Raw genomic sequence first — 26,151 nt, 5'->3', positions numbered from 1 at the left:
AATTTACATGGAGCATATCAGGCGTAAAGGTTAGTCACACACATATACAAGAGCTCAGTAAATCATGTGCTTTTATTACCAGTGCATATTCATAGAGAAAACTGGGTTGGGTAAAATGCTTTAGACACATCTCAAAAAGATGAGCGTGTCTTTACTCCCGTTTGGCAACAAGTCAAGGTGCATGAAAACCGCAGCTTCCCAGCTGATGCTCAGAAAAGCTCCACACTGATGGGTTATGGTAGCGTCCAGGTGTTGAGCTCAGCACTGACACTGGTGGTCTGTCTTAGCTCCACCTGGTCGTTCTTCTGTTGTGGCACCGTGTGCGTTTGGGGGTGGAGGGGAGGAAGCAGGAGCTGCAGCAGCTCCACTTCCACACGAGTCCTTCATTTGGAGTCATGGCTTGGTGTAGCGCAGGCAGAGACTCGATTTTAACAGAAAGAACAGTGAGTAACGTAGTGAGTGTACGCTAAAGCGTGGATGTGCTTGCTAGCCAGTGTCCTCTCATAAACGGTCATTTCTGGTAATACATCTGTAACAGTTTCTAATATAAAATCCACAAAGCATCAAACACAATAAAACAGAATTCATCTCCCATCCCAGTACGTTAAATGACCTTGGATTCAGATTCAACTTTTGCACAAATCAACAGTTTTCTCACAAAGCTCCCGATGTGCCTGTAACACTCTGTGTCCATGAAATCATGAAATTAAAAAATCATCTGATATTGAGATTAAATTTGGATGGATTTCCTGAGATATATGTATTATTTCTGGCCAGTTGGTAGCACTTTAATGAATAAAGCTATTGTATTATTTAAAGGCAAACCAATCGTTCTATGAACCCAAATCCTGAAAACAGTAAAAATTAAAAAAGAAGAAGATATATTTTGTTGGCATTATAAATAAAAACCAGATGGAGTTGTAGCTTTGGAAAAGAGCTGCCCAAGTGCACAAACACGGATCTACATTTCCCAGCTGTGGGCGGATACTGAATTCTGCTTTAATGGGAAATTTGGGGAAAGGGAGAAAGTGAGAAGCCTGAACGAAAAAAAAAAAAACATACATTTAGAAAAATAATTTGCAAATGCTGAGCTAGTATAAAATAAAATAAATTAGCATCTTACATTTGTTTTCCCCCTTCAGGATAACATAACAAAAATTATTATTGTGCTGCTTACAATAGCAATAAATATGACAATTCTTCATTTAAGCATGTGCTGGGTATGTTTGAAAGCACACTCTTTAACAGCTGCCATACACATGTTTAAAATCGGGGAATCCTTGACTCCTGTGAGCTGAACTGCCACAAGACTGTGTGTTTCCAAAAAAATCATAGCACATACATAGGGAGTGATCTAATATACACAATATACATTCACTTATATACAGTACATACAGCCAATCAATGCACAGATGGTGGTGACACTTATGTGAGATGTCGGTAAATGAGAAATTTTACATTTCATTGCTGGAGAAGCGTAGCGCTGTTCATTTCACTGTAAGCATTAACTAGTTCATGAGAAAGCAACTGATGGGTGCACTGCGTCGTCGTCTAGGTATCGAGATAAAAGTAAAGTTTCATGCATCTGGACAAGTTATGGCTGATTAAATAGTTCCACCTCTCTCCCATCCTGTCTCTGTCACACAGAGTGTAGTTTAATAATAACACCCCAACGATATTTGCACGTGTTATAAAACCAGCACCTCGCTTGTTGTCACAAGGCGCGCTACATGACTCGTCTTTAAAATTAACCATCAGTTCCACAGACAGGATAAAACGTGGACCTAGCTTCCGGACACCGGGTTGGAAAACACGAACCCAGTGCGAGAAGAACCTTAAAGCTGCATTCTGTCTGAAGGGCACCAGATGGCGATAGCTGTAGTTGAAAAAGACTTCAGTCCTATAGAAGTTTATGGGAAAAATGGCTTTCTGTCTTGGCCTCTGTAAACACATTCCTGATGAGTTTATGGGCTCAGTCACTCATTTTGGGACATGCAGGATAAAAAGTCTATTTTATAAATCTTGGACTCATCTGTGGTGCGATTGCTGCACTGTGATCATCCCCATCATTGGCTAATGACTTATGATTGACAAGTCGTTGGCCAATGAGCAAGATGGTGACAGTCAAAATGCTCACCAACCAACGGATGACGTCGCGGTAGCAACGCCCACCTTTTATACTGTCTATGGTCAGTTCACATCATAAAAGTTAAAGTGAGGCGACACACAAAAGGCTGTACTGGAAATATCATTGCACCTTGTGGAATACATTGGTTGTGTCGTCAGTGCTTGCAGTGTTTAAGATGGCTCTCTCGGGTATCTACTGTAGGTAGCGGTAGACCTTGAAACAGTGGTTCCCAGAGTCAGCCACCGCCACGTGGCCATCGGATGTGAGAGCCAAGCCCTGAGGGCCATAAAGCGGGTCGGCTGATGTGTTGATGTAGGAGAGGAAGGACCCTGAGCTGTCAAACACCTGGTTGGGTACAGAAAATTGAAGGACAGATTAGATGAGTGACTGACACACATTATTCATTAAACTCTGATTTCCTCAAACTAACCTGGATCCGACTGTTTCCCCAATCGGCAACAATGATATTTCCATTGGCGTCCACGGCCACGCCTGTTGGAGCATTAAACTGGCCATTCCCTTCTCCGTGTGAGCCAAATTTAAACAGGAACTCCCCGTCAGCATTGTACACCTGTCAGGAAGATTAAACATAAAAGAAAATGGGTGAATGGTGCTGTCACATAAAGACAAGCATAGAAAAATGGAATACAAAGCATACAGCTAAAATCATCAGTGAGGCACAGCAGCGTCTGACTTTGGTTTGTGGTTTTGTGATATTTGGTTGAGTCTGCCTTTTCCTGCTCTGCTGAAACTGAGTGATTTTAAAATCCCTTTCTAACTTTGCTCCAAATGCACCGTTGAAAACGGTGCCTTTATCAGCGGGCCGAGCACTATTTTAAAATGAAGAAACTTATAAAAACAGCACAAAATAAAGAGGCTGTGAAAGAGGTTTGCTTCAGTTTGGGTATCATGAAGTGACTTTAGTGCACTTAAGGTTTTCCCGCAAACCATCTATTCAGAGCACGTCCTGTGCCGGGCCATATCGCAGGAAGCAGGTTTAGCTGATGTTGTTAAACCTGAGATGAGGCAAACCGGGCTGTTTTTGTTCCAGTTACCAGGATATCTGTGAACTAGACCTGGCAGGTTTTTATTTTCAACAAACTGAGTGTCTCTGTGACTCCTCCCCTCCTGCTGCACCTCAATCAGCTGACTGACACTCTGATTCATTTCCTCATTCATAAAATCTCTGTCAGAGCAGGGGAGCAAATTAACTCGAAAACAATTTGAACGCACTGAAATCCCAGATTCCAGTGCTTAAAAAAACCATTCACCTGTCAATATACAAGGATGGAGACGGCAATTACATCACAGATTTATAATCATCTTTCTTGCAGTGACGCGGTGAAACATCTGCCGTACCATGCTGCAGGAGTCAGCATGTAAAAATGATCTGTCTAAAGCTTTAGACACAGAACACACTGACCAGCGATCAATCATTTGTCATGTTGTAATCGATCACGCTGATGGAAGGATGTCTGTCTCGGTTGGGATTTTGGAGATGGTGTGAATATTTGAGTGAAGATGAGGCTGAAATGATTTTAAGAAAACTGAAATAAGTGTGTTTTAAATGCAGCCTGCAGACACTTTGCGTTCATGTGGAAATTTGTTGACAGATTGAGATTAAGTCATGAAATGCTGTCAACATTTTGACCACGTCTGGGTTGGAGTCCACTTTCACAGCAGGACGGATCCAAAAAGGATCATGGATTCAGACCGGATCAGGCCCAGATCCAGTTTGGCTCTGGTCCCAGTTCATAATGGTTACATTTTTCTCAACACAGTCCTTCATTTAAAACGGCTCATCCTCCCAACTATGTTGCTAAATGTTAGATTCAACTCATTATCATTGTGCGCACAACGAAATGATGGTTCCAGATCACTCATCCAGAGACGAGCATCTGCGGTCATGCAGCCACAGACCGGCGCTACCGTTAGGCAATGTGGTTTAAGTGTCTTGCCCAAGGACACAACGCAGCGCAGGGACAGGGGCTCAAACCGGCAACCCTCCAGCTGCAAGGCGCCACTGCCACAGAGCACTGAATCTATAAAAGCTTAGACATTTCTTACATTCACTAAAGACTCGGAAAACTGCTCACCATTAAGTGTAACTCAGTAAAACATCTGCTGTGGCTGTAAGAGAGCCATCACCTTCATCATCAGTGAGGCTGATCTTAGATCAGATTACAAACGGTTAAAGCAGTTTTTCTGTAAATCTCACGAAGCATTTTTATCCAGTAATGATAGAAATAATAAAACTATCTCTATATATATAAAAAAAGTTTCTTACATTTCATCAGGACATTATGTTTTTTTTGAATAATTATTCAAACTCCAAAATGATCATAAGGGCAGATCCACCCCCCAGGATCACTAATATGACAGATCCATCAGAAACTGTGTCTGATCTGTTCCTCCATATTTGAATCTTTCATTTTTCTCACCTACATTTTGTCCCCGTCAGGCTGCAGCTGAATAATTAGATTGAAAAATCAAAATGTAAAATTGGGATTCCAGATTGATCAAATGAAAATTCAAGTTGGGCAAATGATGACCACTGACAGTATAAAAAAATGATACATTCTATATCAAACTTTTATTATGTCTATGATGATGACAGAGTGCACCAAGACATTTAAAATGACTCCTTCCTGGATGATTAAGAACACTCTTAACTCAGGGTGAAAATACTCTGAACTAAGTCTGATCAGCTGGTGTGGAACCAAAAACTCAGAGTTTATCCTTAAACTGAGAGTTTGCTGAACATGCTTCCTGGAATAAGGCCCCCGGGTTTTCTACCACACATAATGTACACAGCACTTGCAACAAGCCATACCTTCACTGAATGGTTATGGAAGTCTGTTACCACAATTTCATTTTTGTTATTTACAGCCACAAAGTGAGGACCTGAAAGCAGAGGAGACAGGGAGGGAACAGTAAAGATGAGTCATCGGTTCCTTTACAGCGCACGAGAAGAAGCGGCACCGAAAACGAGGCACAAAGTGATCACAGAGAAACTCTCAGAGCTGATGTGGGGACAGTATGTGAGACATGACAGGGCTGATGCACCAACATGTAAAAAAAAGAGAACAAAGGTTCATTTGCTCAGTTCACACTCACAGTGAATAGATTACTTACTGAAAACAGGGCCAGATTTACTAATCTTTGTTTCCAGTGCAATGTTTGCACCACTTTTCTCTAAAAGAAAAGAAAAGGTCCAAGTGAGAAATGAAAGTGAAAGAACGGGTGAGTTCAACTTAAATACTGCTGTACAGCTGGAGACCCGTCAACGAGGGATTCCAGTAATGCATGCAAATTAGTCCCCACCCCCACCCACGCCCCCACTGCGAGATCTCAGTAAAACAGGGAAGGACTATCATCAAAACTTTTCATGCAGTAGTGTGCATCATGAACTGTGGCCTCCCGTTGTGCTATGATGACTGGGTGCATAATTTATAATTAAGGCAATCAATACAACAACCAAAACATTAACTGCGTGTTAATGTATCTAATTAGAGCAAGTAGCTATGCATGCATTCATTAGTTAAAAACTTAAGGGTGCACAGAGACATGCTGACCGCTAGCGCTGCACAAATCAACTTTGCTGTGACGAAATGTAAATCTGGCCCAACCACATGCCCTGATACATGAAGCTTCATTAAGTTTGGATCTCCTGTCTTTTTCTGTAAGAGGCATCGTTAATTAAAGGAACAGAGATTTCCTGTGACATCAGTACCTGCGAAGTGTCTGTCTGATGTTCCTCTGGCGCCGAACTTTGTCACTAACTTCCCGTTTGACTGGAAGATGAAGACGCAGCAGGCCTTATTATCAACTGTGATGATGTGTCCGTTCTTGTCCACGGCCACGCCTTTGGGTCCCATCAGTCTCCCAGCGCCGATCTTACTCTGTTACAGCCGGAGTCGGTTTATAGTTTGGGCGTTCAGCTTTGTTTCATTTAAAAACTGTGCAGTTAAAAACAAAACAACACATGTTTCTTTTACTGACTGATTTTGCTAACCTTGAACTTGCCGTCAGAGGAGAAAATGCTAATCCATCTGTTGTCGTAGTCGGCTACAATGATGTCACCATTCATGTCTACTGTGACTCCTGTGGGGCGCTGCAGCTGCCCTGGTGAACGACCTCTCACCCCAAACCTCATCTTAAACTGGCCGTCATTGGAGAATACCTATTAAGAAAAAAGAAAATTCAGTTATTACACAATCTAAAAGAAATTCTTTGAAGCTGAAGAGAAGGACAGCCGGTGACCTGTATACACTGGTTGTTGCTATCTGCTACCACAATCCGCCCGTTACTGGAGGCTGAGATGCCCTGAAGGTTGGTGAACTCTCCTTTATCTCTCCCTCTGGTTCCTGTCAAATCAACAAAGCATCACCGTGTTTTAAACACTATGCATTCGTTACAAGAAGATATCTGTCGCTGTAGTTCATCTGACATATTTCACATTTTGTGCCACTAAAAGTAAACGAAAGCAACAAGTTGCTCAGTCGGCAGTCAGTATGATAAATATCCAAGCCAGTGGTTCTGCACCAACTCACCAACTCTGTATATCAGCTCATCCTCTATTGGGTTTTCCTTTTTCTTGGTGGTGCTGTACATGCTGGAGGGCCTGCGCACCGCCTTCTGTCGAACGTGACCTCCTCCCCCGCTCGGGGACTTCACTCGTCTCTTCACGTCGTCTGGCGACTGCAGGACATCTGATGGTTTGACGGCTCGCAAACGGAAAGGACTCCCCCTCACAGGCTGTTCGTACAGCAGCAAAGAGAAGGTGAATTCTCCCTCGGAGCGGAGGGTGTATCCAACCTCGTAGGTGCCGTTCTTGTTGTCCACCACCTCCGCTTCGGTGCACACTCCATCTGCAGAGACGATCTCTGCCCGAAGAACAGCATTACCAGTTTTGACTAATTCTCCGTCCTTGTCCTTAGTGGTGACTGTGACAGTGGTGTGCTGGCCAACTAGTGCGTGTCGCAGACCTTCACCGGTGGCAACACTGGTATGGCCTACAGCCCCTGTTGTGATCAGGACTCCCAGGTTCTGAATGGATCTCCTCAATCCATCCGTCTCCACTTGGCATTCCAGATGTCCATTCTCATGAGGATACTCGGGAAAACTGTGTCTTGCCAGGGCACCGACTCTCTCACCCATTTGTTTCTGGACCAAAAGGACTTCGGTGGCACTCCCATGGCTCAGGGCATGCTCCGTGAAGTTACAGCTACTCTGAATGTTCTCTTTGCCCTGAAGCAAAGAGGCGAGCTGCACTTGAAGCACCTAAGGAGACAGAGACAGTCAGCAGAGCTGGTTATAAAATATGAGAATGGTTTTTTTTTAATGCATTGAAAACAAAATTGTTTTCAATGCATTAAATGCATGCTGACCTTCTGCTTGGTGCTGCAGATATTTTCCACCTCAGTAATGAGGGCGGTCTTGCGTTGGTGTAGCGCCTTCTCCAGCTCATCAAAAGTATTACTGATTTCTGTCACGGCCTCATTTTTCCTGCCTGTGAGCTGCTTGGAGATCTCATTCACAAGGTCAATGGCAGCTGTCAGCTGAGGTAGCCTGCCAGAAGAAAAGTAAATAACAATCATAACTTTTTGTAACTTTATAGTTCAAATATTTCTAAGATCTTCCAAAAGCAAAATCACATAATCGATTACAGATTAAAGCAGTGAAAGTTGCACCTGTTGCGCACAGCGTCCAGCTGACTTTTAAGAGCTGACTTGTGCTGTTCGAGCACGTCCCTTAGAGGAACCGTCACATGTTCTCTGTGTTCTCCTTCTGTGCACTCCAGACACATGGCGGTTTCACATGACTCGCAGTAAAACTCCATCACCTGCAGAGGGTGCAGTTGAGGCAAGTGAATATCATATGTTTTGAGGTTAAGGTTGCTCAGAAATTCAAATGCATACATGCAGAAGATTTTTTATTTTTATTTTTTTAAATTACAGAGGACAGCTTTGTCATGAATGTGCAGACAACCTCTGATAGCTGTAACCTATTGTATAACACAGATTTTTTTTTTTTTTAGCTTACCTTGCCCTCGTGGTTAGGGCAAGAAAGGGGCTGACAGGTTGTAGATGCATTGGCTGACTCAAGAACATTGCCTGCCTCAGGTTGGCTGCACTCTGGGTCCCGCTGCAACACCTCCATTAGGTTCGTGATGAAGAAGTTGTTCTGCAGGGCTGCCACGCCCTTCTCGGGCAAGATAGAAGTCTGTCTGCACACTGGGCAGGACAGTGTCAAAGACTGGGGAGGGATGTAGTTCTGTAGACATCTAAAAGAAATCAATTAGAGGAATTAAGCTGCACAACTGTAGTAACACAGCTGTGGAAATCAGTACTTGCTACTACCGATACTGTGCCCTAAAAGAGGCTGTCTGCTTTTCTTGTGGCCGAGCTTAGAGTAGCCGGCAGCTTACATCACGCAGAAGCCACAATGATGACAGAATAGCTTAAGTGAGGAGCTGTAAGACCAAATTTAGAAAATAGCTAAAAAAAAACATTAAAGTACACTAAAATCCAGCACAGTGTGTCCTATAATAGCCAAAAGCTGACTCATCTTTTCATTTTGCTTCTAAATGTTTTACATCTACTTATCTCATTTTGTCGATCACCTGTAAAGCTCAATGATTCATAACTTACTTCTCACAGAAGGTGTGCAGGCAGGGCAGCACCTTCGGGTTGTGGTAATGGTCCAAACAGATGCTGCACACCAGGAACTGCTTGTCTATCTGCCTGACCACAGGGCTGGTGCTGCCAGTCTCGCGCTTAGCCATAATGACAGACATTCAAAGGGGGCACAGGGGACGCTTAACCTGCACACACACGGCGGAAGAGAGAAAAGGTCGAGAAAGCCTTGAGGAAACATTCAGGGCAGGGTGAACAGGGTGTATTCGCTTGAGCAAAGGAAGAAATGACTCACAGTCCCGCTAACACAATAAAACCTCATCTAAATCCTGCATCCGTGAGCATTTTATGGTCTCGCTTATCAAACTGTGTCAGTAGTGGGAGTTCCTTCACCAGAGGTTGTTTGACTTTATAAGTGAAAACCTCGATCGAGTTAACACGGTGGGAAAAAAAATGTATGCATGTGATTAAAACTGCAGGGTGTTATTCTTGATGGATACATCTGTGCTCACCAGTGTTAGAAGCACAGTAAACTCCTGGTGATATTTTCCTGTGCACTGCATCACATTATTGTTATTTAATATGAATCCCAGATGAGTAGATGCCTGCTGGCTTGCAGTTCAGAGGGCAGAGTTGCTGTCACATGAAATTATACCACTGGGTCAAGCAGGGATTAACTCAGCATGCCAGTGTTATGCTGTACATCTGTCATAGTGTACATAAGCACATAAAGGATTACACAGAGTCCAAAAACACAGTCAGTAAACAGCACTTACAAAAGTGAGTAACTCATAAAATATTAAAATTTCATCCACTGGGAGGACGGGCGTGCTGGTCGGCAGTTTGGCCTCTGTTGTTCCTTCAAATCACCTTCAGTCAGGTAACTCCGTGTCATACAGCCATCGGCTCCTTGTGCTTTTCACTTCATTTTAGATGCACCATCCCCGAATAACCTTGATACTGCACTGACTGTACTTCTTTCATTAAAGCTCAGAATTTATTTACAGGTCAACTGAAATTATCCCCTGAAAAAGTCTTGTATGAAGAGTAATGAGATGTTAAATTACAGGAGAAAAAAAATTAAACTAATTACAGAGCAAAACATGTAAAATAAAAAAAAAATTAAAAAAAATCACTGCTACATGAAAATGTAGTACACCATCACTAACTTCTTGATCATGTACATAATTATGAATATAAAATCCCCCTGCTTAATGCAGTTTTAAAGAATATGCGCAGACCTGACAAAAGAAGGATCGTCTCCACTTAGACTCGCTGTTAGTTTCCATGTTGCAGTGATGCAACACGTCTCACCAAACAATACTTTGGTGGCGCCCTGAAAACACAGCGAGGCCCCTTTTCTTTGAGAGTAAGAGGAGGGAAGAGGAAGCTTTAAAATGCCACTCCCCAAATTCCTTCTAGTTCCTTCCCTTGACTCTTAGCAGGCTGAGATCAGAAACCACCTGCCTGTCTGTCTGTCTGTCTGTGTGCCTGTCTGTCTGTCTGTCTGTGTGCCTGTCTGTCTGTCTGTCTGTCTGTCTGTGTGCCTGTCTGTCTGTGTGCCTGTCTGTCTGTCTGTCTGTCTGTGTGCCTGTCTGTCTGTCTGTCTGTGTGCCTGTCTGTCTGTCTGTCTGTGTGCCTGTCTGTCTGTCTGTGTGCCTGTCTGTCTGTCTGAGGGGCGATGGGGAAAAATTCACGGTGAGCTGGGCTCCCGGCCTCACATGAGCGGGCAGGCCTCAGCGGCAGCTGTCCCTCTTTGCAGCACAGAGCATCGAGCAATAACAATGGCATTTCAGCTCAGCCCCCCCCCCCCCGCTTTTTTTTTTTTTTTATTATCCTGTCATTTTTCTCTTCTCTCTGTCGACCACATGAACGCACTCATGGCATCAGTATGCCTGAGCCCAGCCACAGACAGATGGGAATTTTCTCAAGCATGCAGACTCTATTGTTGCTTCTTCCCAAGCGATTAGAAGGCCTACTGACGAAGGAGGTCTGCCAAGCCCTTTCACTGTCCACACAACAAGCCCTTCCCCAAAAGCTCCATGCCTCCCCTTCCCTCGTCTCCCCTCCAAAGCCTTTCCCTCGGTGGGCTGTCCTCCCTTCACACAGACTCCGAACTGCAGCAGCTGAACAGTGACATCAGCAGGAAGTATGATGAGCCAAGACCTTTAAGCTCCTCCCTTCTTGACAGGCTGGCCGCTGTCTTTAGGATTGCAACAGTCTCCTCCACCTTCCCTTCCCCCTGCCTGTCTGTCTGTTCTTCAAGCAGTCCTCCTCTGCTCACTTACTCCCACTCGCCTCACCACAGAGACGAGATCTTTCTTTAAGAACCTTCTTTCCCTGTGTGAACTCAGAGAAAAGCTATACCTAATGTACAAAATACACAATAATAGATACAATTATATACATACTAAGGACTTCAATCTGCAGTTCCAGCCGATGTTTGAGGAAGCATATGATTAAATATCCACCACAAGGTTTTGTCATAAGAAATGCATGATCAGTACTTCAGACAGACAAGGTCAACAGTCCGTTTCCTCTCTTTTTACTGCAGAAAAATCACAGTTTGAACGTTTGCAAAGTCAGCAGTTTCACTGCGAAACGTCACTTGCCACTCTCACTCTGCATTACTGTTACAGTAAGTGGCTTAATGTCCTCCTGCAGGGTCAGGTCCTGTCTGCCATCTGGATTACTGTCTCCCAGATTCAGGTGACACCATCACGCCCAGTTACCTCAAATCAAGTTTAAAGAAAATGCTTCATGTGCACATAAATGAATGAAGGACAGTCACTACTTGTCCAAAGATGATACAGAGATATTCCACGTTTGAAGGAAGCGTGTAAACTAAAAAAAACCTCTCCTGAAAACAGGGACGTGTAATATGAATGGTTTAATTGGATTTTAGCAGCAGGAGCTCGCATTCAGAGAAAACATTGCTCTCGGCTTAATCTGCCTGGATTTGAGTGGGTGGAGCAGGTAACCGCTCCTCTCTGCTACCTGTTTTTGTAGTTGTACACACATGTAACGCTTCCTGAAAAATAAATATCACTATGGCGTCGCCGCCCTCAATAACACACACAACAAAATAATGATTCCTGTCTCCTAATCCAGTCCTTTTTCCTCCCCAGTAAAGTGGAATAAATAAGCACGCTTTGCTTAATAGGAAAAAATAAGTGATGTCATCTTTTTTATGAGAAAAAAAAAAAATTCCACTTAGAGAGAAAATAATGCCATTCTGAATGCACGACCTACTTTTTTCACCTGCTGAGACCAACTACCTGAAACCTCAGGTCTCCGGTTACAATCAGTGAGACAGAGAGGTGCAAGCCCTTAAAAAATAAATAAATAAATCATTAAGCTTTAATTTCAGTCAGTGAGTCATCAGCACTGTTTCCTCACAGCAAGAAGATTCTTGTTTCAAACGTGCCCAAGGCCTTTCCTCCCAGCATCCCAACTTCCGACAATCCAACGACGAGCTTCTTAAGTTAACTCATGATTCCAAATGAATTGTGAACTGTGGCCCAGTGACAGACCGGTGACCTGTCCAGGGTGTACACCTGCCTCTCACCTGAGGAGTAGGTCATCTGTGGTTAAAGAAATGAATGGATCTTAAAGTAGATCACTCATAAAAATGAACAGGATTTTGTTCCTTTAACCGTTGATGACTTAAAAAATGAATCTGGTAGAAAAGCTTCATTAAAATATCTCTTGACTATTTTGACTAAGTGAGGCAGTTCCACAAAGAAACCCGACTCAGTTGCACAGGATCTGCCAGTGACAATGAATCTGGCCCAATAAAATGGAATCGTCTGCTTGGCTAAACACCTGGACTGAGTATGATGGATGATAATCAGAATCAATGAATTATTAAAACATTAAACTGAACCTATGCGCCAGCTCAATATTTTTTCTTGGGCTCTACAAAAAGTAGTTTTGCATGACTCACCCTTCTTGGTGCAGCCCCTCAGTTCATCCTAGCTTTGAAACAAGCTGTTTAAGGTCACAATCCTTTAAAAAAATAAAAAAACCTCTTCTGATTGGTTGCCCCTCCCAAACAGAAGGTTTGAACAGCAGATGAGTGGGGCTGCTGTACTCACAGCCTGAGCTGCACGTCTGCACATGCTGTTATTTGAAATTTTGGCCACTTTAATATTAACAGTACATGTAGGATAGAAAACAAGAAGCGCAAATAAGAGCATAGATCCCCTTTAAGGATACTTCCATGACAAATCAAATTAAAGAGTGATGCTCACACCAAATTTTCACTGCAATCTACATAATGAGAAGAGCGAAACTGGCCCTTTAAGAAGCATGTCATTTGCAGACTGTTGATACCATTCCTTAACAGTGACTATTCAGGATTCCAGGATGTTTGTGCTTCCAGAGCCAGATACAGCCATATACGCTTTCCCTGTTTAAATCACAAGCAAGTAACTTCTTCTCCAGTGGTATCCAATATTTTAAAACTCTTTTAAGCATTACCATCTTAGTCAGCTCAGTATCGTTGCACTTAAATAGCATGCAGGATCTTTTGGAAAACGTGTCACTATCCAGTGATATCGGTTTTCAGAGCCGCAGCAGAGGGGAGACTTCGGGCAGTTTATTTGAGCGGTTGTTTGTGTACCAGACCAGCAAACACTGGTGGAAGCCTCACTGACCTGAAGAGAGAAGCGCTGGCCCTCGATGATGTGCTGTCCAGATTGTGTTTAAATATAGAGTGTAGTTTATGTTTCCTGCTACATCTGCTGCGTCCTTCCTCGTGTGTCATCATGCAGTAATTGTTCCCGAGCGGAGCAGAATTAACCAAACTCTGAATGAACTCAACACATCACTGAGAGATTTTTCTGAGTTATGAGGTAGGTTTTTATTAAGAAACGTATCTGTATGAATGACTAAAGAAAAAAAAAAAAAAAAAGAGAGTAGAAGTGAAAAATTCATATGTTCCAGAAACATTGTATAAATTACATAATAACAAAACATCTTAACTGCTGTCTGCATGTTTTCTGATAGTAACACGGGAAATTTGAGATCACTGTATCAACTTGCAGCAACATTTGATGAACACAGGCCAAGCATGACTGTTCCCATTGTTCCATTTGCACTAGGAATAACAATGCAGACCCATTAGACTCTACACAGCAACAAAGGTGGACTGAAGAATGAGACACCCAGGAAGCTGGATCTCAGGGCAGGGTCTGTTTGTTTCTTTCTTTGTTTGTTTGTTTGTTTGTTTTTCGAGGGCCAGTGAAGGAGCCTGCTCTGTGATGACTCATCAATCATTATTCACACAACACAAACTTCTCCTCAGACTAACAAGCTCCCCTTACACTGTTCTGCATCAGACGAAGGACTGTTTCAGTGCATCGGTCACAGCACTGAACGCTGGGTTTCACATAGGAGAAGAATGGTATACAGTATTGCATGTAAGGCCACTGACAATGATAGAATCAGCATTAGAGTGGAACACATTTGCATGCATAACAAAGGGCTGGCTGAGAACTGTACTCTGTAAAGTGCAATTAGATAGTGAACTTCTAAAAGCTAACACTGTGGCAGTTACTCATCATTTTGTTTTGTTTAGATTGATGAGATCTGGCGTGAGGAGATCTTTGTCTCGGCCTGTGAGCCCACACTCCTAAACAAACACTGGCAGAAGACAATGCGGCGCGCGGGCAGCGTGTCTGCAGGCACAACATGCACTGCGGATTCAGTGAAAGGTTGCTCAGCGCCTGCGACGCTTGTTCACCTGCAGTAAGAGGACTGGAGTGTCTCACACTGTGACTCAGTGGCTCAAATACGGTCTCATATATGCTGGACTTTGCAGATACGCAGGCAATATTTCTCCTGACGATTTGATAACCTGTGGAGATGTGAAGCATTAATGATAACAAAATGTAAATGATTGGATTGATTATTGTTCAGAATATTTAAGAAACTGAAGGATTTTTGGCTCAGCAGGGAACCCCATCAGTGCTCAGCTGCCTCTGCGATGTTATTATAACAGAGGAAGAAGAAATGCCTGGGATTTTTATTGCACCATTTACTTTTATTGACTTAGTTTGCGAGCCTTGACTTTTTTTGTGCTGTCACATGTTTGACCGCACAAACATGTGACAGTAACTGCCTATAACCTATAAAATGGCTGAAATACATCTTTGAACTTTGCACTGCAGCTCACTGAAAGAAACAATGACACTTCAGTTGAGTGGTTTGAGGATGTGATAGACTGATAGAGGTGTTTTTCCAGAAATTATTGATCATTTAATCTGAATGCTGCTCTTCTGCTTCACAAAGGCTCATCTAATATTCATCATGTATAGTGAGTAAGCATGATGTGACTGCATCCTTCATGATGAGGTTGTAAAGACTTGTGATGCCTTATACACAACTAAATAGAAATGAAAAAAAAAACAAAAGTGCTGCTGATGAAAATGGCTTAGAGGAGCTGATCGGTCTGAAGTGCAGAGGTAGTGTTTGCTTTGCTGCATTCCTAGATTGGTGGTTGTGGATTGTATGTGTTGATGGTTGATCATCTGTAGCCTGTGTACTGTCTGTATGTGCTGGCTGTGATAAGTCATTAGATTCTAATTTTAGGCTGCTGCTTCAGGGACATCAGCTCAAACTGAGCCTCTGGCTCATCTACAGTCATTCTTCTGCTGATCAGTGAGCAATGCGCCCGTCAAATAAACAAATTCATGAAATAAAATGTGCACGTGCAGTTTCTGGTCTGAAAATGAGCCAAAAATAACTTTCAAATATTGTCTCTGAAACTCCAAATTTACTCTGTGCTCTCCGATAGGCTTGAGCTGTAACCCATAATAATGGTTAATATTAGAACCTGATTATGACAAATAGGAAAGATTAGAAGGGCTATAAAGATCCAACTTGTGTCCGATATCAAGTCAGATTAATGATACCACAAATTAACAATTTAACTGTTATCGTTTTATATTTTAGATCTTTTCAAACACAGGAGAACTGACTGCCTCAGGCCTCACTGAAATGTTGATATAATAATATGGAGAGCAGGTCAACACATCACAGGATATGAAAAAAAAATCAAAAATCAAATTATCCTGCAATCTATCTCTTCATAATCTATTTATGAAGCTGCCTACCCTCTCATTTGTGCCTTATTGGTGCAGAGGGAATAGATTTTGTTAACAGGTCAGGGTTATGCTACATCTTCACTCCTGCCACATGTCTGCCTTCGATCACATTAGTATTCAAAGGCTGTGCTGCATCTGGTCACTTATGAGGCACAATTTAAGCTCTGCTGCTCTTTATTTACAAAGCTGCGCTGAAACAAGCCGCACAGCTGCCTCGTTGGTTCCCTGGTTCTCCTGGACGTGTTCTCTGCTCTGTGTACCTTAAGAACACAGATATCATTTGACTCTCTGAGCTCAGCTAAGAATCTGCCCTCTGGCGCAGCATCCTGCACCGTCTGCACCCTCCCCGTGACCCACCGCAAGCAGCCACCAGAGCAAAACCAGCCAAACATCTTCATCAGCTGCGCTCATCAAAACCGGAACTTCTCAGATACTTTTACCCAAAAACGAGCCTTTCAGAACAAAAGCAGTCAATACAAATACGGACCATCTGCTCAGAGTCTAGGCCTGAAGTATTAAAAAAAAAAAAAAAAAAAATGATGCATCGCCTGCTGCTGTTGCTGCAGTACGGAGCAACACAACAACGTGCTGATTCACATGTGGCTCACAAAGCCTCCCAGCAGCACACTCCATACAAAAACCAACGAAAGAGCACTAATCCTCCAAACAAAAGAGCGCGTATGCGTGATTTGAGAGCCCAGCCCTCAGACTGCAGCAGAGATGCCCACCTGCTACCGAGCCGGCAGGCAGCCGGCAGCCAGCTCCGAGCTAAAATGGAGAAGTGTGTGGGCTGGAAGAGGAAGCAGTGAAGAATCGGAGCAATAGAGCATTTCTGAGCAACAGTTGCTCTTAAACGGGGCTGGAATAAATTACTTTTACTTTAAGCTGTTTGATTATTGACTATAAAAACAGCACAAAAAGAGGATATCATAATTTTTTTTTTAAAAATATAGCCCCTCTGAGATTAACCAGTGCACAGATGCTGCTGCTGGGATGAAGTAATCAATTATTCATCTGCTCCTATCCCAGTCATTGTATCACTGAGGATAACGGCACATACGAGATGAGAAAGCAGAAAATCGGTACCGCAAAGAGAAGTGAATGGCCACATTGTACTCACATAAATTCCCAACAGGAGGAAGAGGAATGTCAGCATTGCAGGTCGTAGGAAAAGCTTCCCATTGTCAGCGTCCCAAAAGCTCTCCAACACAGAATCCACAGACAGGGTGGCAGAAAGGAAAGGGCAGGGTCTGTCTGGGAGAAGAAGGGGACAGTAAGGAAGAGGACAAGGGAAAGGAGGAGATTAGAGGAGTGGTTTACACGCAGCATTGGTCAGACTGCTGATGGGAGGAGTTAAAGAACCCAATAGCATATGGAGGAGGCAGGGAATATGCAAAAGACGTGAAAAATCTCGGGAACCGACTGAGGGACAAATCTGACTGCTGCAAAGGGGTTTGGCTTCCTTGGTTACCACCCTTTTCCTTTAAAAGGACAACGTTTGTTTCTTTATCCTTCTGAATTTTTAGGAAGTAAACACAACAATTATCCCATTAAAAAAAAAAAAAGGCAATAGGAATAAAACTAAATACGGTTATTTAAACAAATTATATTCACCTACCTCTTGCTTCCTTTTTTTTCTCTCTAATTTTTACCTGGAAAAAAAAAAAGGAAACTGTGAATTACTACGTAGAGTCTATGATGCCAGGGAGCTGAGAGGGTTTAGGAGAAGGCAGCGGGACGGGAGTCCTGCTAGTTTTAGTAACACAGCACTCCAGAGGCCGGTGATGGTACAGCGGTTGGAGTCAGCTCAGTCTGGACTATGTAACAGGACATGCTGTGTGATTTCACTCAGACATTAAATCTGAGGACAAAGAAAAGCTCGGGCTTTCTCCTGTGGACGCAGCATCTCTCACCTTCAGGGATTATTTGAAGTCCGTAGGTGCTCGTACAGGTCGAGACTGAAGAACACAAAAACGATAGCAGCGCTTTATCATCTGCTGGAGGCCTCCAAGTGTGAGGTGGCTGCTGTGTTGCGGGCTGTGAGGAGTTTGTTGGGGGTGGGGCTCGGGGCTCGGGGCAAACAATGTCTCTTGGTTTTATTCTGCAAGGTGGAGTTGCCATGGAGACTGCTTCCAGTTGAGTCAAGATGGCAGCAGCAGTGAAGATAACACACATACAGAATATAAGTCAGACTGGCAGCACTGACGGTGTTTCTCTCAGCGTGGGTGGAAATGTATTATTCAATAAAGAATCCACATTTCCCAATAATCTATAAGACATTTAAGATTACAATGGGGCAAACTGGCTGAGATCAATCATTTATTTTTGATTTAATGGGCCTGTATTTTCAGTTCTTTATGACTGACTTAGTAAGAGACATCTAGGCTAATATTATGTATTATGTGGTTTCTCTTTTGAAGGCATGATGTAACAATGAGCCACTGCATTAGAAATTTAAAGCAGGTTACTCTTTAGGAATTACACCCATGTGTATAAACAGTCCCCCATTTTCAGAGGCTCAAACATAATTTTAAATATAAGGATTTTATTTCATACTTAGATGAAAATCCTTTACAATCAATGACTGCCTGAAGTCTAGAACCATGAACACCACTGAATGTTGTGTTTCCTCCCTTGAGATGCTGTGCTTGGCCTTTATCACAGCTGCCTTCAGTTGCTGCTTGTTTGTGGGTCTCTCTGCTTTCACGTTGGTATTTACCAACTCAAAAGAATGCTCTGTTGGCCTGAGATCAGATGACTGACTTGACTATTGAGAAATATCTCATGTCTTTGCCTTGAGAAGCTCTGGGGTCTTGCAGTATGATTTGGGTCATTATCCATTTGGCTAAATCTGAGAATACAGCGCTGTACGCTCCAAAATTCACCCTGCTGCCACGATTAGCAGTCGCATCAGCACTAAACAACAGTGCCATGGCTTGGCAGCCATTTATACTCAGGTCATAACATCCTCCAGCCTCCACAGTGTTTGACAGATAACGTGAAATGCTTTGGATCATGACCAGTCTGGCCTTCTTGTTCTTGAGTGTAACCGGTCATTTGCACCTTGTTGTAAACCCTCTGAAGGCACCTACCGACCTCCCGGAGAGTTTTAGGGGTTTTTTTCTTAACAAAGGAAACAATTTTATGATCATCCACTTTGGTCATCTACCGTGTTCTTTCCGGCCTGTAATTCCCAAACAGTTAAAACTTTTGTTTAAACCTTTGAATTTAAGCTGAAAGTCTGCACTTCAAGTTAATCTTGATTGATTTAAAATCCATAGTGGTGGTGTACAGAGGCAAAACTTAAAAAAATACTGTCATTTTAATATCTATGGACCTAACATAATCAGAGGTTAGTTTGTTTCAGACTGTTATTATATACCCAAACAAGCTTATAAGGAATCAAAAAAGATACACAGTTTAAATTGACAGACAGCTTTGTTTGCAAGTTTAAATGGAGAATAAATGGCATTACCTTGATATTTATCTGAGCAAGTCTTTTATGTATCTTGTACTCAAATATATTTATCACTGACCCTTTACCATATCCATGCATGCAAGCCTTATAAATATTTTAATCAGAGAACTATAAAACCAGTTGGTATTTAAATGAAAACACTATGGACACGGCCATTTTTATTACTTCATTATTTTAAGTCAGCCTGAACAGAGTACCAAAAACTCACTAATGCAACTCTGGCATCAGCTGTGGAGAGCTGCCAGTAGCTTGGGGGGGGGGGGGTGTTCTAATATTATGGTACAAGCTGTGGCCTCTTTGCCCCCCTGCCTCTGCTCCCACATAATTAAAGTACTGAGGCTCTGCCATAAGTGAAATATACCATCATTTTCAGCCACCAGATATTGGTCCTTCAACTGTGTTAATGTCTTCTCAAGTTAATTTGGGATCAACACTTGAGCTGTCCACAGTTCAGCTCTGCTCTGATACAGGCTGCCTTTGTAACACGGACCCATTTATGATCAAAACAATAGCTGAATTGAGTAAAACTGAAAGCAGCCACGCTCTTCTGCATTTCTGACATGCTTCTGTGATAACTGAGAAGGATTTTGTCTTTGACAAAAAGAGCTGAAATGGAGCAACACAAATATCCTCATCATACACAGCTAAAAAAAACAATACTGTATTTTAACATGCATTACAGGCAAATTGCAGTATATATAAAACAAACAACCAAACTAAGATTTAAACACAGCCTCTAAGCTCTTATCTTCACACTTCCTCAGTACCTTCTGCAGCGGTTTGCATTTCAGGCCTTCCACAGTTCACACACACTGTAGCCATTCACAAATGTATCCAACTTTTGAGAACAATGCAGGCAAAAGAATATTATTGCATATGGATAAAAATGCGAACACGAGTGTGCCCATGAAAAGCAACCCCTCCACTTTAAGCTGACTGTATTCTGCCATCTAGTGGTACAACATACAAAGTGCCTTCTCTGACCACCTACACTTGCTTAAAACCTTCTCTAATTTCTTTACAAAAAAAAAAAAAAAAAAAGGAAAAATTACTGCATTATAACAATATCAATGAGTCATCATGAGACAGTCAATATCGCAACTTATGGAGTTAATTGCAATTAACATTAAAATTACATAAATTATCTTTGATACATGTAGAAATACATCCCAAAGACTAAACACCAGTGCCCGTGGCCTTATTGCTCTCCCTACTGCTCTGCAGTTTGCTCATATCTCCGAGGCGTTTAAAAAAGCTAAAAAACAGTCCAGTGGTCTCAGTTTTAAACACGACAGGCTTGGTGGTGTTTGCGGGAACATTTTCACTACTTCTTTCTAGGTGGCTGTTTGCGGGCTGTGTGACAGGAGCCAAAGGGATGGGCGGCTTCGTTTTGTTTTCTGCTGATGTGGAGATCGGGTCTTGAGTACCTGATTGTTTCAAGTTGTGAGAAATGTCAGTAAAATCAAACACCGGTTTGGAAACAGGGTGTCCAGCACCCCCTCTCTCCGGCACTGTCCCCTTTTCTTGCACCACGTGATTCGGAGTTTTGACTTTCCGCTCAGCCCACTGATTATCTTCCCCTTTCTCGGTCTTAGGGACTTTGGTGGGTAGCGTATGGCGGCGGCCAAGGTTGCGTTTTGGGGAGGGCTGAGGATTGAGCAGAACTTGAAGCAAATCATCATTGGTGGGGTCATCTGGATACCTATCTGTTTCCTCGTCAAATGTGAGCTGACGGCGCATGGTGGTACTTGGACCGGGGGATTTCTGATTTTCCAGAGGGTGCTCCCCGGATGAGACACTGCCACGGCTGTTCTGAAAACGCAAAACCTTTTTAGATGCTTCACGCAGCTTTTGGGCCTCCTCCTCATTATTGTCTTGCAGATCTTCCTCCTCCTCCTCATCAACGAAAGATCTAATCCTGGTCGTAATGTTAGCAGTCCTGCGTTTGGCAGGGCTCCTAAATCCTCTCGAGTCCTCTTTTCTGGAAGTGTTCATCTCTTCTTCATTAGAATTTTTGCTTTCTACCAATTTGCCCTCGATGTCTGGCTGGGATTTCTGTGAGTTCAGGGAGTTCTCATTGAGCTCAGCTGCTGAACTCCACTCTTTTCTGCCCATGTCCTTAGCTCTAAGAGAGGTTATAACCTTTTCATTTGTTGGGGGGAGGTTTGCCTGAGAAATGATTTCCGACAGGCTCTGAGAATTAGGGCTGGCACTCAGGGGGCTTCCATGAGTCGAAGACGGCTTCCCCGTTCTTCTCCTGGAGCTGCGTTTGGTGGCGAAGTTTTGCAGCAGGGATTCTAATGCGATGCTATCCATTTCCTTATCTCTACTGGAGCAGGTAGCCGTGGACCTACGCTTGGCTGTGATCTCCAGTCTGTCTCTGTGTCTCCGTTTCACCTCTGCAATCTCTCTGGCCTTGTTTTCCTGCAGGAAGAAAAAAAAAAGCACAGTTTAAATCCTACTTTTAATTCTTTGATTTAGCTCAGTGAAGGAATATGCCAGCACATGTCTTACCTGAATGGCTCGCAAGAACTTTTCACAGAAGGAGTTGAAAATGGAGCAACACTCCTCCAGTCTGAAATTCTTGGAGTCCTCACAGAAGTACTGCGCCACGCTGTCGCTTACTGACTGCAGCTCCTGAAGATCAGCCTCTACTTCGTTCAAGCAAACCTCAGCTTCCTAATTAGAGCCAGAACATTAGATCATATACTCTCGATCAGCGGTCACACAAACTGGAGCCAGAAAGAATCTCTTACCTTTAGAAAATCCTCCATCTGTGCCTTCAGGTCTTCCTGCTTTAAGGTGTTTGCTTTGGCGTCTTGCACTTTCTTTACCTGTTTTCGAAACTCTGCTTCAATGTCGCCTTGGTTTATTCTGAAAGAATTTAAAAAACATTTATTCTCTTATTCAGATGATACAGCAAAAAAGAAAAGAAAAACATTTAAAAAAAACACTGTTTACCTTGCTGCAGGTTCAATGTGTTTGAGCTGTTCTGGAAACTTAAGTAATGCCATGTCCACCTTCTGAGCTTGCTGTGTTGAATTGGAAAGTTTGTTAAAAATCGAATTCTGCAACCCAAACTTTAGACAGAGAAACAGACTCTGTGTTGTCATCAGCTCAAACACGTAAAAAGGTACTTGCCATCACGACATAATGCATGAGATTCATTCCAGGTTTGTTTGCTTTAGTATCCACCAGCTTCAACAGAGAAGACATTTTGAAGCCAACTGCATTGCCTGCATAGCCACCCTGAGATCAGATAAACTGAGTCAGATCAGAGATGCACAAACACAAGGAAAAGCCACCCAAGACTCCACCATCACTCATTAAATACTCACAGCATTCATGTAATTCCCAGTCTTGAGGACCAAGCGAATGACAGCGTGAAGATTATCACAATCTAGCAGCTCTAAAGGGAAACGTATGTGGTTAAGTCCAACTCCAAATGGCCTTACAACTCCGCTTTAACGAATCTCATCTTTTTAAAACTCAAGAACACAGATGTTACCCCTTCCAGCAGCAGTCAAAGTACGGATGAATTCTTTTACTTCATCCGTAAGCGGGAAAAATTCCTCTTTCAGCACCAAGCAGCTCAGACGCTCCTCATAGCTAACAGACACAAAGTTTCCATTATTTAATATACCACCAATGACATTTAACATGTGCATCTGATTCAGTTACATTCAGGCAGCCTACCAGGTGATCCTGACCAACATTAGCATAAAGAGATCTGCTTCGGGGAGAGCAGCGCTGTCGCCTTTGAAATTAACCAGCTGCTTCACCTGCATTTGTGAAAGTAGAAGATCAGATTATATATTCACAAGCAAAAATTACAAGAAAGATGTTTGAGAGTCACATGACACGAGAGAGAGAGAGCGACTCAAGTACCTCCCCTTCATCCGGCAGCAACTTGCATAATTCCTGCAGTTTTCCAGAACCAAAACCCAGACCGTTTCCTGATTTGACGTCCTCAATCATGTCTTTTAAAGGCCTGCGAATGGAGACGAAGACACAAATGTGATTCAGTTCAATTATCTTGATGTTTTTACTGTTGCGTTGAAACATCTCAGTTGTTGTGGGTGTCTGCTTTCATACCACACTTCTGCGTACTGCTGCTGACACATACAAGCCTCTACCTGCTCTAATCACTTTATTTCAGATGTCGGCCCTCACAAAAAAATACATGTTGTGAAGGACACGAACATGATGGGATATCCTTTGAAAATTATGCCTTCCGAACACAGAAACACATATTTGGTAGAAAATAAAGTAAAAGAAAGAGGTTGATAGATTAATTTCTCCATATATTCTCCTGTTTTACTGGCGACACTTCTGGGAGTTTGATCACAAATATTTTAGGCATGTTAACAGGATTGTTTTCTTTCCTTTTCACATCTGTTGTTTATTCCAAACTGCCTTAGGCAGTACATTTACAATACCTCTCCAACATTCACCTGCGGGTTAAATTGGGGCGATAACCTGTTAGAGCTGTAGAACAGTGTAGCGTAGCTCAGACCTGCCAGGACACGCTGGCTTTCAGAGTATGATGCAGTCATATTGCAAATAAATGATGACCGCCTCACCTTGTGCTGTGTAGCACTGTAATATGGAAAAATTATTGTGCAAAACCAATCACACCTTCACAAACGCTACCACTGACTCACCGCTTGAATTGCTTCAAGAAAATTCCGATGTTCATGCTCCTCTTGGAGCTGAGGATGGAAACCTGGAAGTGAAAAAACAGGGAAAACAGAGAGCTGATTAAAATCAGCTTGTCAGTCGCTGAAGCTATTTCAGTGTTGACTCGAGCTCTGTCTGTTGTATCACAGACACCTCAGCTTTCCAAAGAGACAGAAGATTCCAAAGGTTAAGAATTCCTTGAGTTGATTGCATTGAATAATCTGGGCAAAGTTGGAGTTTTTGCATCTTCTCAAGGTTTCTCTTACAAACTTGTCGGTCATAGGTCAAAGTAAGAGTTACAATATTTTAACCCGCTATTCTTGGACAAACCAGGATTGGCTACAGTTCACTGAATAAATGTGTTTATTATGTAGAGTAGCTTAAACACAGAGCATCAGTTATCGAGACCGGTGTTCTGCGAGAACACAATTAGATCTTCCTTTAGCAAACATATGAAGAATAATAAGACTCCACCCTTGTATTGAGTGATTTTACATCAATGCACAATGTTTCTGACAATAACATTGTACTATTTTTGTTTTTTAATGGGATGCATAAATGTGAAAATATTTAAGTTTCACGTAATGAGTTCATAAAGTTCCTAAAGTATCGCTGTATTCCCATTTCATAAAATTCCCTATCACACTGGTTTTTAGAAGATTCCAGGGACATGTTTGTTTTTCACAAATGTAAGCTTGGAAAAGAAAAATCAATTCAGGTCAAAAGATCTTGCTGCCATATCTCAGCAATAAACAAGAAAGAACCCTAAACCTCTCAATCTATTGTACAAACCTTGGGGGTCAAAGTTCAACTATGTGACCTGCTGATGGCTGCACTCACCATTTCCCCTGCTGTGGCGGAAGTTGGCATGCCCCTCAGACTCTGTCGGTTTACAGCTTTGTTTTGTTGCTGGGCCTGCTTGTGGCTGAACAGCTCCTCCATATGATCAGTGTCCAGCTCATATTCCCCATCGGTCTTATCCACTGTCCAGATATTGTGCTTTCCTATCACCGTGTGTTTGGGAAGGGTCTCCCAGTTGAAGTTGCGCATCCTGGAGCGCCGGTGCTCTGACCTTGCAAGGAGACCCGGGCCATGTAGGGATGGAGGTGGAGGAGGAGGTGGCGGCGGAGGTGGAGGGGGAGGTGGTGGTGGAGGTGGGGGAGCAGGAGGACCTCCTGGCTGCATCTTTTAATGAGAACCTCTCAGCAGGTTTTGAATGCATCCACAGTCATATTCATACTTTAAAGCAGAATTTCTGCATTATAAGGGAGCGCAGGGTAGGCTCTCCTGCTTGTTTTTACAGGAATGTGGCGCAGCAGTCAGTCCTGGAGTGACTTGTTCAAAATGTTGTCAGTTAGGATGATGCATTCAGACTGAAAGAAACAAAGTAGGGTGTGGACACATAAGTTACAGATATTCCCATTTACTCTACAACTGGGAGCAGCTTTGTTTAATGCTGAGTAAAGACTGACTGTATATAAAATTAGTTATGGAAGCGTCGTGGCCTATTATTCTCATGAGAGGTTGTCAAAACTTATGTAAACACTGTAATAATCTATGATCCACTTAGAAACATACAGAGGCCACTTTAAACCTGCCATAACCTTAAAAATAAAATACGGGCCTGCTGTTTTATTCAGTGCAGCGCTATCCGTGTCCACAGTAATCTGTAAACTACTAAAAACAATGTTTGCTCATACATTTAATATTATTTTTAGTTCCAAATCGAGGGAGGGGAAAAAGTCAACTCACCTTTGTGTTAGACTGACCCGAAGTCCCATCATTCCGTTTGCCTGTTTGTTTCCTTTCTTACAGTTCTCTTGATGAAATGTCCAAAGGAAAGAATGACATCAGCCCGGACAGAAAGTGTCGAAACTACCTGTGTGTAAATGACACGCCCAGGTGAACTCACTTAGAGTCCATGACAGCCCACACCTTCCCAGGATCTCTGGGATTGGCTTTTTTTTTTTTTTTTTTTCCTGCTTTGGAGTTTAGGGAGGCGCTGTGTTTCTGCCCAGCTGTCATTAAGTTGTTGTGTAATCAAACGCTGCACAGGCCTGACAAACATTCTGACTTAGAGGGAAAATCCAACTGTTTTTTTTAGTCCATGTAAACCAT

General features: G+C 42.7%; 2 protein-coding genes across 6 annotated transcripts; both read right to left on the bottom strand.

Annotated features, from left to right (window-relative positions):
* Positions 1-54: 54 nt before the first annotated feature.
* On the bottom strand, positions 55-17,963 carry LOC115790691 (tripartite motif-containing protein 3-like). 5 transcript variants are annotated; one of them, XM_030744579.1, is made up of 15 exons: positions 17,789-17,963; positions 17,494-17,527; positions 16,996-17,129; positions 8,782-8,954; positions 8,174-8,414; positions 7,822-7,973; positions 7,519-7,699; positions 6,682-7,411; positions 6,392-6,495; positions 6,144-6,311; positions 5,862-6,030; positions 5,264-5,323; positions 4,962-5,032; positions 2,559-2,699; positions 55-2,473 (listed from the first exon to the last, which is right to left on the bottom strand). In XM_030744579.1, exons 4-15 carry the CDS (start codon positions 8,925-8,927, stop codon positions 2,321-2,323), a joined length of 2,316 nt encoding a protein of 771 aa, XP_030600439.1. In that variant the 5' UTR covers positions 8,928-8,954; positions 16,996-17,129; positions 17,494-17,527; positions 17,789-17,963; the 3' UTR covers positions 55-2,320. The 5 variants fall into 5 exon arrangements, with proteins under 5 accessions (XP_030600439.1, XP_030600442.1, XP_030600443.1 ...); XM_030744582.1 differs by having other exon boundaries at positions 7,549-7,699; XM_030744583.1 differs by lacking the exon at positions 5,264-5,323.
* A 2,036-nt stretch (positions 17,964-19,999) lies between these two features.
* LOC115790690 (FH2 domain-containing protein 1-like) lies at positions 20,000-25,919 on the bottom strand. Its single transcript, XM_030744578.1, has 12 exons — positions 25,786-25,919; positions 24,874-25,406; positions 24,018-24,079; positions 23,242-23,344; positions 23,050-23,135; positions 22,862-22,962; positions 22,692-22,762; positions 22,495-22,602; positions 22,315-22,385; positions 22,110-22,227; positions 21,868-22,032; positions 20,000-21,777 (listed from the first exon to the last, which is right to left on the bottom strand). Exons 2-12 carry the CDS (start codon positions 25,216-25,218, stop codon positions 20,530-20,532), a joined length of 2,478 nt encoding a protein of 825 aa, XP_030600438.1. The 5' UTR covers positions 25,219-25,406; positions 25,786-25,919; the 3' UTR covers positions 20,000-20,529.
* Between the last annotated feature and the right edge of the window lie 232 nt (positions 25,920-26,151).

This window comes from Archocentrus centrarchus, chromosome 13, assembly GCF_007364275.1.
Source record: "Archocentrus centrarchus isolate MPI-CPG fArcCen1 chromosome 13, fArcCen1, whole genome shotgun sequence".
Classification (NCBI taxonomy): Eukaryota; Metazoa; Chordata; class Actinopteri; order Cichliformes; family Cichlidae; genus Archocentrus; species Archocentrus centrarchus.
This window is presented reverse-complemented; position numbering and strand designations above follow the sequence as displayed.

Bases quoted from the DNA above. Each gene is read 5' to 3' on its own strand.
- LOC115790691 (XM_030744579.1), bottom strand. From the start codon at position 8,927: ATGTCTGTCATTATGGCTAAGCGCGAGACTGGCAGCACCAGCCCTGTG. The intron at 5,033-5,263 runs GTAAGTAATCTA...CTCTGCTTTCAG, and splicing joins TAAATCTGGCCCTGTTTTCA to GTCCTCACTTTGTGGCTGTA. The intron at 2,474-2,558 runs GTTAGTTTGAGG...GTACCCAACCAG, and splicing joins GGGGAAACAGTCGGATCCAG to GTGTTTGACAGCTCAGGGTC.
- LOC115790690 (XM_030744578.1), bottom strand. From the start codon at position 25,218: ATGCAGCCAGGAGGTCCTCCTGCTCCCCCACCTCCACCACCACCTCCC. The intron at 23,345-24,017 runs GTGAGTCAGTGG...CTCCATTCGCAG, and splicing joins TTCTTGAAGCAATTCAAGCG to GCCTTTAAAAGACATGATTG. The intron at 22,228-22,314 runs GTAAACAGTGTT...AAATTCTTTCAG, and splicing joins CACATTGAACCTGCAGCAAG to AATAAACCAAGGCGACATTG.